The 13,258-nt window shown below is 44.5% G+C and overlaps 1 protein-coding gene across 1 annotated transcript in view; it reads left to right on the forward strand.

Moving 5' to 3' along the window:
- The window catches only part of LOC112256625 (TOG array regulator of axonemal microtubules protein 1), a 39,853-nt gene that overhangs the window by 16,176 nt on the left and 10,419 nt on the right, over window positions 1-13,258 (forward strand). Inside the window, exons 3-12 of the mRNA XM_024429992.2 lie at window positions 8,263-8,391; window positions 8,480-8,722; window positions 8,820-9,109; window positions 9,665-9,882; window positions 10,060-10,160; window positions 10,251-10,412; window positions 10,547-10,612; window positions 11,583-11,752; window positions 11,914-12,085; window positions 12,218-12,448. Of these exons, the coding sequence (XP_024285760.1) occupies window positions 8,263-8,391; window positions 8,480-8,722; window positions 8,820-9,109; window positions 9,665-9,882; window positions 10,060-10,160; window positions 10,251-10,412; window positions 10,547-10,612; window positions 11,583-11,752; window positions 11,914-12,085; window positions 12,218-12,448 (1,782 nt within the window). The remainder of the gene's footprint in view (window positions 1-8,262; window positions 8,392-8,479; window positions 8,723-8,819; window positions 9,110-9,664; window positions 9,883-10,059; window positions 10,161-10,250; window positions 10,413-10,546; window positions 10,613-11,582; window positions 11,753-11,913; window positions 12,086-12,217; window positions 12,449-13,258) is intronic.

Consider the following 13,258-nt stretch of genomic DNA (forward strand, 5'->3'; position numbering starts at 1 on the left):
TATCTGCAGACTTGGGCTTGTATCTATTGGGAGCCTGTAAAATCTGGGGGAGGTTTAAATCATACAGCTGGAGTTGTACAGAGTTGGGAGGTCACCTAATAACACAAACTCTGAGGAGGTATAACGGGCAATCAGTTCACTTAGAGCAGTCCGAGCACAGGCGGGAACAGACTTCTAAATAGCTGTCACTAGCCGGCCTCCACCCATTACCCTGCCCTGAACTTAGTCACTGTCACTAGCCGACTACCACCCGGTTACTCAACCCTTCACCTTAGAGGCTGCTACCCTATGTGCATAGTAGAGGTCGACCGATTAATCGGAATGGCCGATTAATTAGGGCCGATTTCAAGTTTTCATAACAATCGGAAATCGGTATTTTTGGACACCGATTTGGCCGATATATTTTTTTACACCTTTATTTAATCTTTATTTAACTAGGCAAGTCAGTTAAGAACACATTCTTATTTTATCTTATGACGGCCTAGGAACGGTGGATTAACTGCCTCGTTCAGGGATAGAATGACAGATTTTTACCTTGTCAGCTCGGGGGATTCAATCTTGCAACCTTACAGTTAACTCGTCCAATGCTCTAACCACCTGATTACATTGCACTCCACGAGGAGACTGCCTGTTACACGAATGCAGTAAGCCAAGGTAAGTTGCTAGCTAGCATTAAACTTATCTTATAAAAAACAATCAATCAATCATAATCACTAGTTAACTACACATGGTTGATGATATTACTAGTTTATCTAGCGTGTCCTGCGTTGCATATAATCGATGCAGTGCGTATCATTGCTCCAATGTGTACCTAACCATAAACATCAATGTCTTTCTTAAAATCAATACACAAAAGTATATAAACCTGCATATTTAGCTAAAAGAAATCCAGGTTAGCAGGCAATATTAACCAGGTGAAATTGTGTCACTTCTCTTGCGTTCATTGCACGCAGAGTCAGTGTATATGCAACAGATTGGGCCACCTAATTTGCCAGAATTTTACTTAATTATGACATAACATTGAAGGTTGTGCAATGCAACAGGAATATTTAGAATTATGGATGCCACCCCTTAGATAAAATACTGAATGGTTCCGTATTTCACTGAAAGAATAAACTTCTTGTTTTCCAGATGATAGGTTCCGGATTCGGCCATATTAACCTCTTGAAACTAGGGGGCAGTATTTTTATTTTGGGAAAAATAACGTTCCCAAAGTAAACTGCCTATTTCTCAGGACCAGATGCTAGAATATGCATATAATTGACAGCTTAGGATAGAAAACACTCTAAAGTTTCTAAAACTGTCAAAATATTGCCTATGAGTATAACAGAACTGATATTGCAGGCGAAACCCTGAGGAAAATCCAATCAGGAAGTGCCTCTTATTTTGAAACCATTGTGTTCCTATGCACCCCTATTGGCCATTGAAAGGGATATCAACCAGATTCCTTTTTCTACGTATTCCCTAAGGTGTCTACAGCATTTTGACGTAGTTTCATGCTTTTATGTTGAAGAATGAGCGTAAATGACTACATTGCGTAAGTGGCCAGCTGAGGGCTCTCAGAGTGATTCTTACGTAAAAGACAGAGGTAGTCATTTTTTCTCTCGCTCCTACTGAAAAGCCAATTGTCCCGGTTGATATATTATCGAATAGATATTTGAAAAACACCTTGAGGATTGATTATAAAAAATGTTTTCCATGTTTCTGTCAATATTATGGATATCAATATAATATCATCCAAAAAGAATATAGTGATATGTAACTTATTTCCCCCCCTCCCCCATCACTACTGTGGCATTGCAATATGTGAGTTTGTCATCTCAGAGCTGTATTCTAATGAATTTCAAGTTGAGGTCAGTTTTGGAAAATGTCTGCCTACTCTACGTCGATAGAGGGTTTGATGAACATCTATTACATGATCCACATTAGACAGAAAAAGATGAGTTTTCAAAGCATTTTCTCGTTCTATGTTGCTTGGGAAAACCCCTCTCTACAATGTGCTTACTCCCAGATCGCCTCATCAGGGAAGTCAATCTACTAATCTCCTCGTTTTCATTCTCTCAGATACTGAAACACCCAGCTGTCAGTCAGACAGTGGCAGACGTTTGTTTGTAGTGGGGAAACACCGGCCATCTCCCTTTTTTGGTATATCAAATCAAATTTAATCAAATGTATTTATAAAGCCCTTCTTGCATCAGCTGATATCTCAAAGTGCTGTACAGAAACCCAGCCTAACACCCCAAACAGCAAGCAATGCAGGTGTAGAAGCACAGTGGCTAGGAAAAACTCCCTAGAAAAGGTAGGAACCTAGGAAGAAACCTAGAGAGGAACCAGGCTATGAGGGGTGGCCAGTCCTCTTCTGGCTGTGCCAGGTGGAGATTATAACAGAACATGGCCAAGATGTTCTAATGTTCATAGATGACCAGCAGGGTCAAATAATAATACTCACAGTGGTTGTCAAGGGTGCAACAAGTCAGCACCTCAGGAGTAAATGTCAGTTGGCTTTTCATAGCCGATCAGTCAGAGTATCTCTACCGCTCCGGCTGTCTCTAGAGAGTTGAAAACAGCAGGTCTGGGACATGTAGCACGTCCGGTGAACAGGTCAGGGCTCCATAGCCTCAGGCAGAACAGTTGAAACTGTTCTATAATAGAGTAGCCTACTTGGGCTTCTGAACTGTAGCCACAAAGTCGCAACAAAGGTATAGGCTATGCGCTTAAAGATCCGTAGGGGAGAGATCCCAGCAGTGGCACCTTGTCACAGAGATGGTTCGAGATAACAGACTCAATATCTCAATTGTCTTATTGGCTTCACGTAGTGAAGTTTGAGTGAGCATACAGGTACGATTATATCGTTGAAATTTGGAATGACCATTTAGATTTTTTGCAAGCATTTCGCTACACCCGCAACAACATCTGCTAAATATGTGTATGCGACCAATACAATTTGATTTGAACAGACAGCAACAGTGAGAGAGAGGTACTTTGAGCGTTTGATGTTTAACAGCAGCAGCTCAAACTGTTTGGGCACAGACTTATATAGAATGACAGAGCACTGCAGACTATCCTTCCAATAGATGGCAACCCCTCCTCCCTTGGAGGACCTGTCCTGGCAGAAGATATTATAGCCTGGAATGTAAACATCAGAGTTTGTAACAGATTTCCTGAGCCGTGATTCGGAGATGGCCAGGACATTAGGGGTGGTCGTGTGCACTAATGTTTTCAGCTCATCAAGTTTGGGGAGGAGACTCCGGATGTTCATATGCATAAATCCGAGGCTTTTGCGATTACAGAAGTCTTCAAAAGTTACGCTATTTGCATCAGGCCTGACAGAGTTGTTAACAGAGGAAATGTCAGGGTCAGGGTTTGAATGTACATTACCAGAAACCATCAACAATAATATGGTAAGACCATGACTGTTATCGGCGCTCTCAGGCTGCTGTGCGCATGAGAGGAAATTCATGATAGGCTTAATGGAAAGCGTTTGGCCAAACTGTTTCATTAGCAGACAAGCAGACTTCGGGGTAACATAGAGAATATCCCAAACAGACAGTCCCTAGAGTAGCCATGAATGAAATACCATCCCTAGATGAGGAGGTGAGACGCATCGATGATTCACCTGGGGGAGAGAGAGGGACTGGCCCGAGGAGCTTGACGGGATGCAATGTGGCATTAACAGACGTTACAACAAGAGGAAAAGCCATAAATGACACCTCATTGCAGAGAGAGTAAAATGCCACCGCTCCAAATACGGGCACCGATGCGCATTGCGAGCACTCCTAGTGATCACCTGTAGATGGTGGGTATGAGATGTAGCCCCGCTGCGAAGGGATCCAGGCCTGGGGCTCAGGGTTGAGAAAGGCTCGTAGCGCTCCGGTGTATCAACGAGGAGACAATCTGACAAACATAGAAGAACAGTACAGCCACGGCGAGTCAGCGGGGAAAGCTCTGGGAGACACCGGGGATCTGTGGCACTTGTCAGCGTAGAATCAGTGTAGAAGCACCGACGCCCAGGGGAGCTGGAGGGAGGAGACTCAGCAACTCAACAGAGTTTGTCATTGGCAAAGGAACAGTGGAGGAGACACCAGGACACCGAAGGCCTGGATAGACGAGGGCTCAGCGGAGAAGCAGCAAAGAAGTCACCGGTGATCAGTCAGGAGAAAACAGGGAAACTCGGACCCATAGGAGCAGATCTACTGCAGGCCGGCAAGGGAGGGAAGACGGGCGGAGAGCTATATTGTTTGTAAATCTTTGCATGTTATTATTCTTTTTTATTTAATTTGATCTTTTATTAACAATTCAGAACATACAAATGACCCACTAGCACACACTCCCATCTCCAGGGCCTGCATAAAACATTTGCATATTAATATAGCCTAGATGTAAAGCTGGGCTTCAAAGGGTAGGCTCAAAACAACAATTGTAAATAAGACACAGATATAGACTAGATCAACAAAGCAAAACCGCACAGGGAAAACACCAAACACGGACGTAGACAGGACATGCAATGTTACTCCCATCTTGGAATCATGAACTGGGAAATAACAGTTAGAGTTGGTGGGGTGGAGTTTTGGCCTGCCTGGTGACATACCATGCAGTAAATTAGTTAATAGACCAATAAGAAAGAGTTTCAAACTTCTCTGCCATTAACAGCTCGTTTTCAGTTTTCCCCTCCGCTCTCAGACACTCTGCCAGTCCTATAAAATTATTGCCTGAGAATTTGCTCTTTGCTAAGAACCTATTTTTGTTTATTTTTTACAATTTTGATGGAAAACAGAGTAAGGTACGAACTAAATTGTTACCCAAAAATGATTTACACTGAACAAAAATATAAATGCAACATGTAAAGTGTTGGTCCCATGCTTCATGAGCTGAAATAAAAGATCCCCGAAATGTTCCATACTCACAAAAAGCGTATTTCTCCCAAATTTTGTGCACAAATTTGTTTACATCCCTGTTAGTGAGCATTTCTCCTTTGTCAAGATAATCCATCCACCTGACAGGTGTGGCATATGAAGAAGATGATTAAACGGCATGATCAAATACACAGGTGCACCTTCTGCTGGGGACAATAAAAGGCCACTCTAAAATGTGCAGTTTTGTCACACAGCACAATGCCACAGATGTCAAGTTTAAAAAAAAAAAATGTTTTTACCCATTTTTCTCCCCAATTTCATTGTATCCCATTGGTAGTTAGTCTTGTCCCATCGCTGCAACTCCCATACAGACTCGGGAGAGGCGAAGGTCAAGAACTAAGCGTCCTCTGAAACACAGCCCAGCCAAGCTGCTCTGCTTCTTGACACAACAACCGCTTAACCCAGAAGCCAGCCACACCAATGTGTCGGAGGAAACACCATACACCTGGCGACTGTGTCAGCATGTATTGCACCCGGCCCGCCACAGAAGTCTCTAGTCCTCATTGGGACAAGAACTTCCCTGCCGGCCAAACCCTCCCTTAACGACGCTGGGCCAATTGTGCGCCGCCCCATGGGTCTTCCAGTCGCGGCCGGCTGCGACAGAGCCTGGACTCGGACCAGGATCTCTAGTGGCAATGCAGTGCCTTAGACCACTGCGCCACTCGGGAGGCCTAGATGGCTCAAGTTTTGAGAGAGCATGCAATTGGCATGCTTGCTGACTACAGGAACGTCCAGCAGAGCTATTGCCAGATAATTAAATGTTAATTTCTCAACCATAAGCCGCAACGTCGTTTTAGAATCCAACCGGCCCCACAACCGCAGACCTGGTGTATCCACGACAGCCCAGGACCTCCACATCCGTCTTCTCCACCTGCGGGATCGTCTGAGACCAGGCACCCGGACAACCGAAGAATTTATGCACAAACTGTCAGAAACCGTCTCACGTAAGCTCATTTGCGTGCTCTTTGTCCTCACCAGGGACTTGACCTGACTGCAGTTAGGCATCGTAACCAACTTCAGTGGGGAAATGCTCTCCTTCGATGGCCACTGGCACGCTGGAGAATTGTGCTGTTGAATGAATCCCAGTTTCAACTGTACCGGCAGATGTGGGCGAGTTGTTTGCTGATGTCAATGTTGTGAACAGAGTGCCCCATCAAATCAAATCATGGTGGAGGTGGGGTTATGACATGGGCAGGAATAAGCTACGGACAATGAACACAATTGCATTTTATCAATGCCAGTTTGAATGCACATAGATACCGTGATGAGATCCTGAGGCCCATTGTCTTGCAATTCATCCGCCACCATCCCCTCATGTTTCAGCATGATAATGCACAGCCTCATGTTGCAAGGGTCTGCACACAATTCCATTGCCTGCATACCAACCAGACATGTCACCCATTGAGCATGTTTGGGATGCTCTGGATCGATGTGTACGACAGTGTTCCAGTTTCCACCAATATCCAGCAACTTTGCACAGCCATTGAAGAGGAGTGGGACAACATTCCTCAGGCCACAATCAACATCCTGATCAACTCTACGCGAAGGAGATGTGTCGCGCTGCATGAGGCAAATGGTGCTCATACCAGATACTGACTGATCCTACTTTTCTTGTTTTTTTTAAGGTATCTGTGACCAACAGATGCATATATGTATTCCCAGTCATGTGAAATCCATAGATTAAGGCCTAATTCATTTATTTCAATGGACTGAATTTCTTATATGAACTGTAACTCAGTAAAATCTTTTAACTTGTTGCATATTGCATTTAATTTTTGTTCAGTGTAATATTGAGATAAAAACAGCTGCGTTGGACCTTTAAGAAATGCAATTGGTTGGTGGATATAATGTCTAAAATCTTTGATGGGCTGACGCAGAATTTATTACAGGGAATAATCACTGTCAGCTGGTGAGGTTAACCTGGCACACGCTAGCCCTATGCTATATGATGGGATCAGCTACAATGTAGAGTTCAATCACATGCAAGTCGACTGTTGTAACAGGCTGACGCGCATTTTCAGACCGAGGTCCTGGTTAAAATTAAACATTTTCTAATGTTCGCGAGTATGGACCCAATGTGATCAAATACATACATGTTCTGTTCACTGTAGACAAAGGAGAATATATGAGGTATTAATTGTGAGGGAGGAAGGTCAGTAAAGTGGATGAAAGCAATAGAGTTGGCTACAATGATTTATTAAAGTTCCTCCACTTTGCAGTCACAGTTGGTTTGTGGTCACGTCCACCAACCTGTCAGAGGCTTCCTTCCCATTGCAGTCAACTAGCCCACTGTTGACTTGGCCCACTCTGGAAGAGTGGCCAGGAGAAAAGCTCTCAAAGGAAGGAAAGGACCAGACTAGGTGGGGAAGCCAACTGAGATAATACAGCAGATACTGTGTCATGAACATGGTCTCTTCTCAAGCGGGGATGCTAGCGATGTTAGGTATTAAATTGCTAGTATCTTGGTGTGCAACTTTTATCAAGATACCTTACAGTGAGGGAACCTGTGACAAGAGAATAAGATACAAGCCACTAGGGGTGTGGAATGTATGATTGGTTGATTTGGACATAATAAGTACTGCTCTGATATAACTTATCCCCACCTCCACTGCCTTGACTACCTGGTACACATATGTAATCTTAACACAATTCTGAATGTAATCCTCTATGTGAAGACTACAATTGTATCAGGTGCATTGGGAATTTGAATTGAGTCCATGTACCAAAATATTGTACAAGACTTTGCTATAGTAGCCTATAAAAATGTTCAATAATTATGCTCTGTTTTCTGCTTTTACAGCATGCAGTGGAATACAAAAACTGCTAGATTCTATGCTGAATTGTGTGTGGGAGTGTTTTGTGGTGGGAGTGTGTGCGAACCGCTATGTAGCCAATATTTAAAAGAGCAGCCTGTGCTCACAGGCAAGACTGGACTTGACTCTTTTTTTTCTGGAGGCCGCAGAACACGCCAGAAACTTTTACCACCCAGTATGAACAAATAGTCTCTAATAAATCTCCCCCGCCCTTATGCTGCTCTCTCATGAAAGCTGTTTCCCATCGTTACTGAAAAAATGGGGTTGTCAATGCATGATTTAACTCAACTCTGACTTAGCCAAAGGTATTAAACCTAGACTGAATCATTTATCAAACTAAACAAACTTGGATCAGTTTACATTCCCCTGTCAGTCACTGGGCTCACAGGTAAGCCTGACCTCCGCTTTAGCTGACCGTATCACTTTGAAGCTTAACATGAGTTGCTGAAGCCACCAACAATAAGTCATCATACTGTATTGATAGAGAATAGATAATGGTTATGAGGTACAGTAATAGCTGATTCGTTGTCCTCCAGGTTCTGCAGAGCCCAATAAGCCCCTGTCCTCTAGAAGGAGGGAATCCCCCGGACGATTGAGAAGGAGTGGGAGCCTTGACTTGGACCCTGACATCTTCAAATCGACCAACTTCTCTGACACAGAGGGAGGTGAGGAAGTCTTTACTCTGCTCAGCCTATGTGCCTTCTACAGAACCCAGTTTAATTGAAAGGTAACTGAAGGATCTTTGTGTTGCAGTGGTACACAAGGCCCGTCTCCTCCCCGGGACCCCCGGTGTTGAGCGCACATTCTCCCTCCCTTCGGCCCAGGGCACCTTTCTACTGCCCTCCTACCCTCTGGCTACACTCCCCGGGGGCCTGCCGACCCCAACACTGTCCCGCCGTCACGCTGAATCCTCACTGTCTATGTCCAACACCTGGCCCAACAAGAGAGAGAGCAGCCCCGACAGACTAGACCCCAGCTCCTGGAAAGACGTATCAAGTATGGGTCTGGTATCTACTGCATATTATTGGGTAGATCCTGGTCATCATGTTATTTAGTTGAGGCATATTGTTGAGTGCGCTCTTTGTCCCCACAGGTGACTTCTCATCCAGCAGGTGTTCTCCACGGCCTCTCCGTGCCTCTCTGGTGAGCTCATCGTCCGCCTCGTCTTTCCGGCAGGCTCTGAGTGGGACGCGGACCGTGTTGCCTGTTTCCCGGTCTCCAGGCCTTCCCCTGCCAGAGCGGGGCCAGTCTCAGAATGGCCAGCAGTTCAATCCTCCAGCTCCATCCAGCCTGCAGGACCACCTCTCTGAGAGGAACCTGGACCTGGATCAACTCAGCCTGCAGGACCAAGATCAGGAAGATGACGATCTGGACCGGCAGGAGGTTAGGATCACTGTTTTACACACGGCTCTGCTTTTTATTTTATTTAACCTTTATTTAACTAGGCAAGTCAGTTAAGAACAAATTCTTATTTTCAATGACGGCCTAGGAACAGTGGGTTAACTGCCTTGTTCAGGGGCAGAACAACAGATTTTTACCTCGTCGGCTCGGGGTTTCGATCTTGCAACCTTTCGGTTAGTAGTCCAACGCTCGAACCACATAGTGAAGTCTCCAGCTGAATGTAGCTAGGACACTGTCTGAAAGCTGCCATCTTGCCATCAGAGATTTATTCATAGCTGTACCCATAACTCTGGATACCTCAGTGCTGGAAGATGGAATGTGGATCATGTTTTCCCTTTATTAGTGCAGCGGTGGTGAAATGGGTCATATTTGCTGACTAAGTATCTGTGTGGTAATGTTAGTGCTGGGTAAAGAGACTTGATATCTAAGTTGTCATGGATATACACCCCTGCATAAAATAGTATCTGTATTCACAGCACACTCTCACCTTGCTCTCAGGTTACTGATGAGCTAAAGTGTTGTTGTTGTTATTTACAGATGCTGAACTCTCTGCGCTCCCTGCGCTGCAGTGCAGCTAAGAAGAAGGCCAAGGTGAGTCTGAGTGGCTCAGATCATGACCCAGATAGCCCTGACTCAGCCATGAAACTGGAGCTGGCTCTGGACTCCCCCTCTCAAACCTCCCCCACTGTCACCAGCCCAGCTAGCAAGAGCATCTACTCACCCCCAAACTCTACCCTCAACAGCACCAAAACCAGGTACATTCCACTAGATTCTAAGTAGGCTGTAAGTTGAACCAAATGAGATCCAATTTCAAGAATAATGGGGGGGCAAAGGGGTCAAGCTATGATATTCACGCCTTCAAGTAGACACACACCAAGGTCTGATAGATATGATATCCCTTCTGGTGAATCACCTCTGACCTCTGTCAGCAGCCCTGGGAATTCTGCCTCCTCTTCAGCAAAGCCTCACATTGCTAGACTGCCTTCTGCTAAGCTGAGGTCTTCTGTCTCCATGGACGCCAGTGCCCTTCAAGGTACAGTGAGGATTTGACGTATAAAAGGATCTCTCTGATTAGTGTTGTTTCTGTTGCTGTAATAGTGCGTTTGTGTGTTTTCTTCACTAGGCTTTGATAAAATCATACCTGAAGTAAGTGTGATTGGTCAAAGAGTCCCGTACTCGAATGGACCTATGGAACCTGAGGAAGAGGACCGGACTCGAGAATACTCTCCACCCACAACTAGACCAGCCCTCCGGGAGCCAGTCGAAGCCCTGAGGTCTGCCAAAGGTCAGTCACTGCAAGGAGGTCTGCTCCATTAAGGCATATTACTCTCTTTAAATTATGGGTATTTTTCTATATGTTTTCCATATGTTTCAGTGGCTTGTTTAAAAATAAATATGATATTCTTCTCTGTTCCTCAGGGTCCCAGATCTACAGCAACAGGAACTCACCACTCACTGACATGCCTGAAGGTGTGGTTGGCAGAGGTCAGTCCTTAACTGTCTCCTTTTATTTTACGACTCTGTGCCATTGTTCAGATGTCCATGATGTCCAATACTGTGTTCTTAGGTCATGGTGTTCTGGCTCAGGGCTGTGTTTAAAGGAAACCTCCAGCCAAAAAACATATTTTGGTATTTGCTTCATTAGTCCATTGTTGATATAGTCCCAAAATGTTTTCCATATCAGCAATCAAGTTTTAAAGATAAATAACTTTCAAAATACAGAAATACAGCCGGTATGATGCGTTTTGCATCATATAAAATGACTCAAATGTAGAATATGATGCAAAATGGATCATACTGGCAGTATTTCTATATTTTGAAAGTTCTAGATCTAGAAAACTTGATTGCTGACATGCAAGGCCCTGCCTGGGGGCCACACAGTATTTGGGCCCAGTCAAATAATTGTTTGGATTAACTCTTGTAGTTGGCAATACACTTAGCTTTGGCACAGTAACAGATGGAAAGACTTGCAGAGGAGAGAGTGCATCATATTTTGGAAGTCATCACTGCTTACAGTATTCTGTAGCTATATAAATACATTGTACTGCTCAAGGTTTCAACTTTGTATTTATTATGGATCCCCACTAGGTAGTGCCAAGGCAACAGCGACTCTTTATGGGGTCCAGACGTATTAAGGCAGTTACATGCAATTAAAAACACTATATTACATTTCATATTTCACAACACATTAAGTGTGTGCCCTCAGTCCACTACTCGACTACAACACAAAATCCATGTATACGTGTGTGTATAGTGCATATGTTATCACATGTCTGTGCCTGTGTCTCTTCACTGTTCCGTATTTTAGTTTTTTAAATCAGATTTTACTGCTTGTGTGAGTTACTTGATGTCGAATAGAGTTCCATGTAGTCATATGGAACTTTGCTGAATAACGGTTTCAATGAAAACATTAGCTTGAGCACTCTTGAATCTTCCTCACTTCCCCCCTCTGCAGGAGTGTTTGGCTTGGTGATTCTGTCCAGCCGTCCAGGCGTTGCTATGTCGATGGAGCAGGGCGACTGTATGACCAGGCTGCACAGTGACCCTCCAACTGGCATCTTCAGCCATGCTGTCCTCAGCCACCACCTGGACCCCGACGACAGCCCAGACACAGAGGAGGCCAGGGTGAGCAGATCCACCATACTGTACATACACCACCAACAACCTCTGCGACTACATTTCCCATTTGGTATTACAGATTGAGAGAAAATGTCCCTCTACCACTGCTACCAGTCAGTTACACCTGTGACATGTATTTGGCTGGAGTGCTGTGTGTTTGTTTGCAGGAAAAGGTGAGAACGTCTAGGTTTGCGCGGAACAAGATGAGGCAGCAAGGATTGGCGCAGCAGGAGGGCCAGCCTGCCCTGGGAGATCGTCAGAAAGCTGACAGGATGCGCATGCGCCTCAGACAGGGGCAAAATGACGTGGCTACAGAGGATACAGCAGCCATTTCCAAAGGTCCAATGTATTTTCCTTAACCCTCCAATACTATTCATAAACCTAGTACAGGTACACTGGCTTTTGTAATGTTGCCAAATGTTGTCATGTGCTTGTGGTTCATCTCTACAGTGTTTGTTCTTCGCCTTACAGACTTGCATCTGAACGGGAGCATAGTGACGTCCACCAAGGCTGACTCTCTACCAGACGAGTGTCCAACCAGCCCTGCCAGCCCCCAGGGACCCCAGAGCCCTATTAAATGTTTCAGTCCCCCCCACCAGCCTAGCCCCCCCACGGTCCCTCCCAACCCCAGGAGCACCATGGCCCGCCTGAGGAGGGCTCCCAGTTTCAGCAATACACGGCCATCCCTCTCACACAGCTCAGGTCAGCAGAACAGTCTGGCAGTCATCATATAATCTCTACCTCTTTGCAGTTATAAGGTGGCGCCACACTGTTTTTCATCATAGCATTAAATACTAAATAGTATGTTCTTAAATAGTATGTTCTGTGACGTCTCATTCAGTAGAGCAACTTAATGGTACTTTTTTAACATGGTGGGTAGATGAATCAGTCAACACATCATATGTCACTCTAAAGAGGTTTAGTGCACTACTAATTAGCCCGTCACAGCTCCAACAGTAGCCAAGCTTGGTAACAGTAGATTAGATGTTCTCTTAGATAATGGAGTGCAAAGCTTTATTTTCAGAGCTTCTATTAATATGTCTCCTGCCACGCACGCTGCTTCATTTAGCCAGTGACTGTAATGTAACAATAGAGGGGTAATGTAACACTCAGCTGTGTGTTGTTGTCACTGTTGTGGCTTACAGTGCCTTCAGAAAGTATTCACACCCCATAATTCTTTCCACGTTTTGTTGTGTTACCGCCAATGTTGTGTCACTGGCCTACACACATTACCCTATAATGTCAAAGTGGAATTATGTTTTTTAGAAGTTAGTTAATTAAAAATGAAAAGCTGAAATGTCTTTGGTCAATAAGTATTCAACCACTTTGTTATGTCAAGCCTAAATATGTTGTTTCTGTTTGCAATAAGGCCCTAAAAAAAAAAAACTGTGGCAAAGAAATTTACTTTACTGTATGTCCTGAAGCGTTATGTTTGGGGCATATCCAACACATCACTGAGTACCACTCTTCACATTTTCAATTATGGTGGTGACTGCATCATGTTATGGGTAT

Source organism: Oncorhynchus tshawytscha, linkage group LG08 (genome assembly GCF_018296145.1).
Source record: "Oncorhynchus tshawytscha isolate Ot180627B linkage group LG08, Otsh_v2.0, whole genome shotgun sequence".
NCBI lineage: Eukaryota > Metazoa > Chordata > Actinopteri > Salmoniformes > Salmonidae > Oncorhynchus > Oncorhynchus tshawytscha.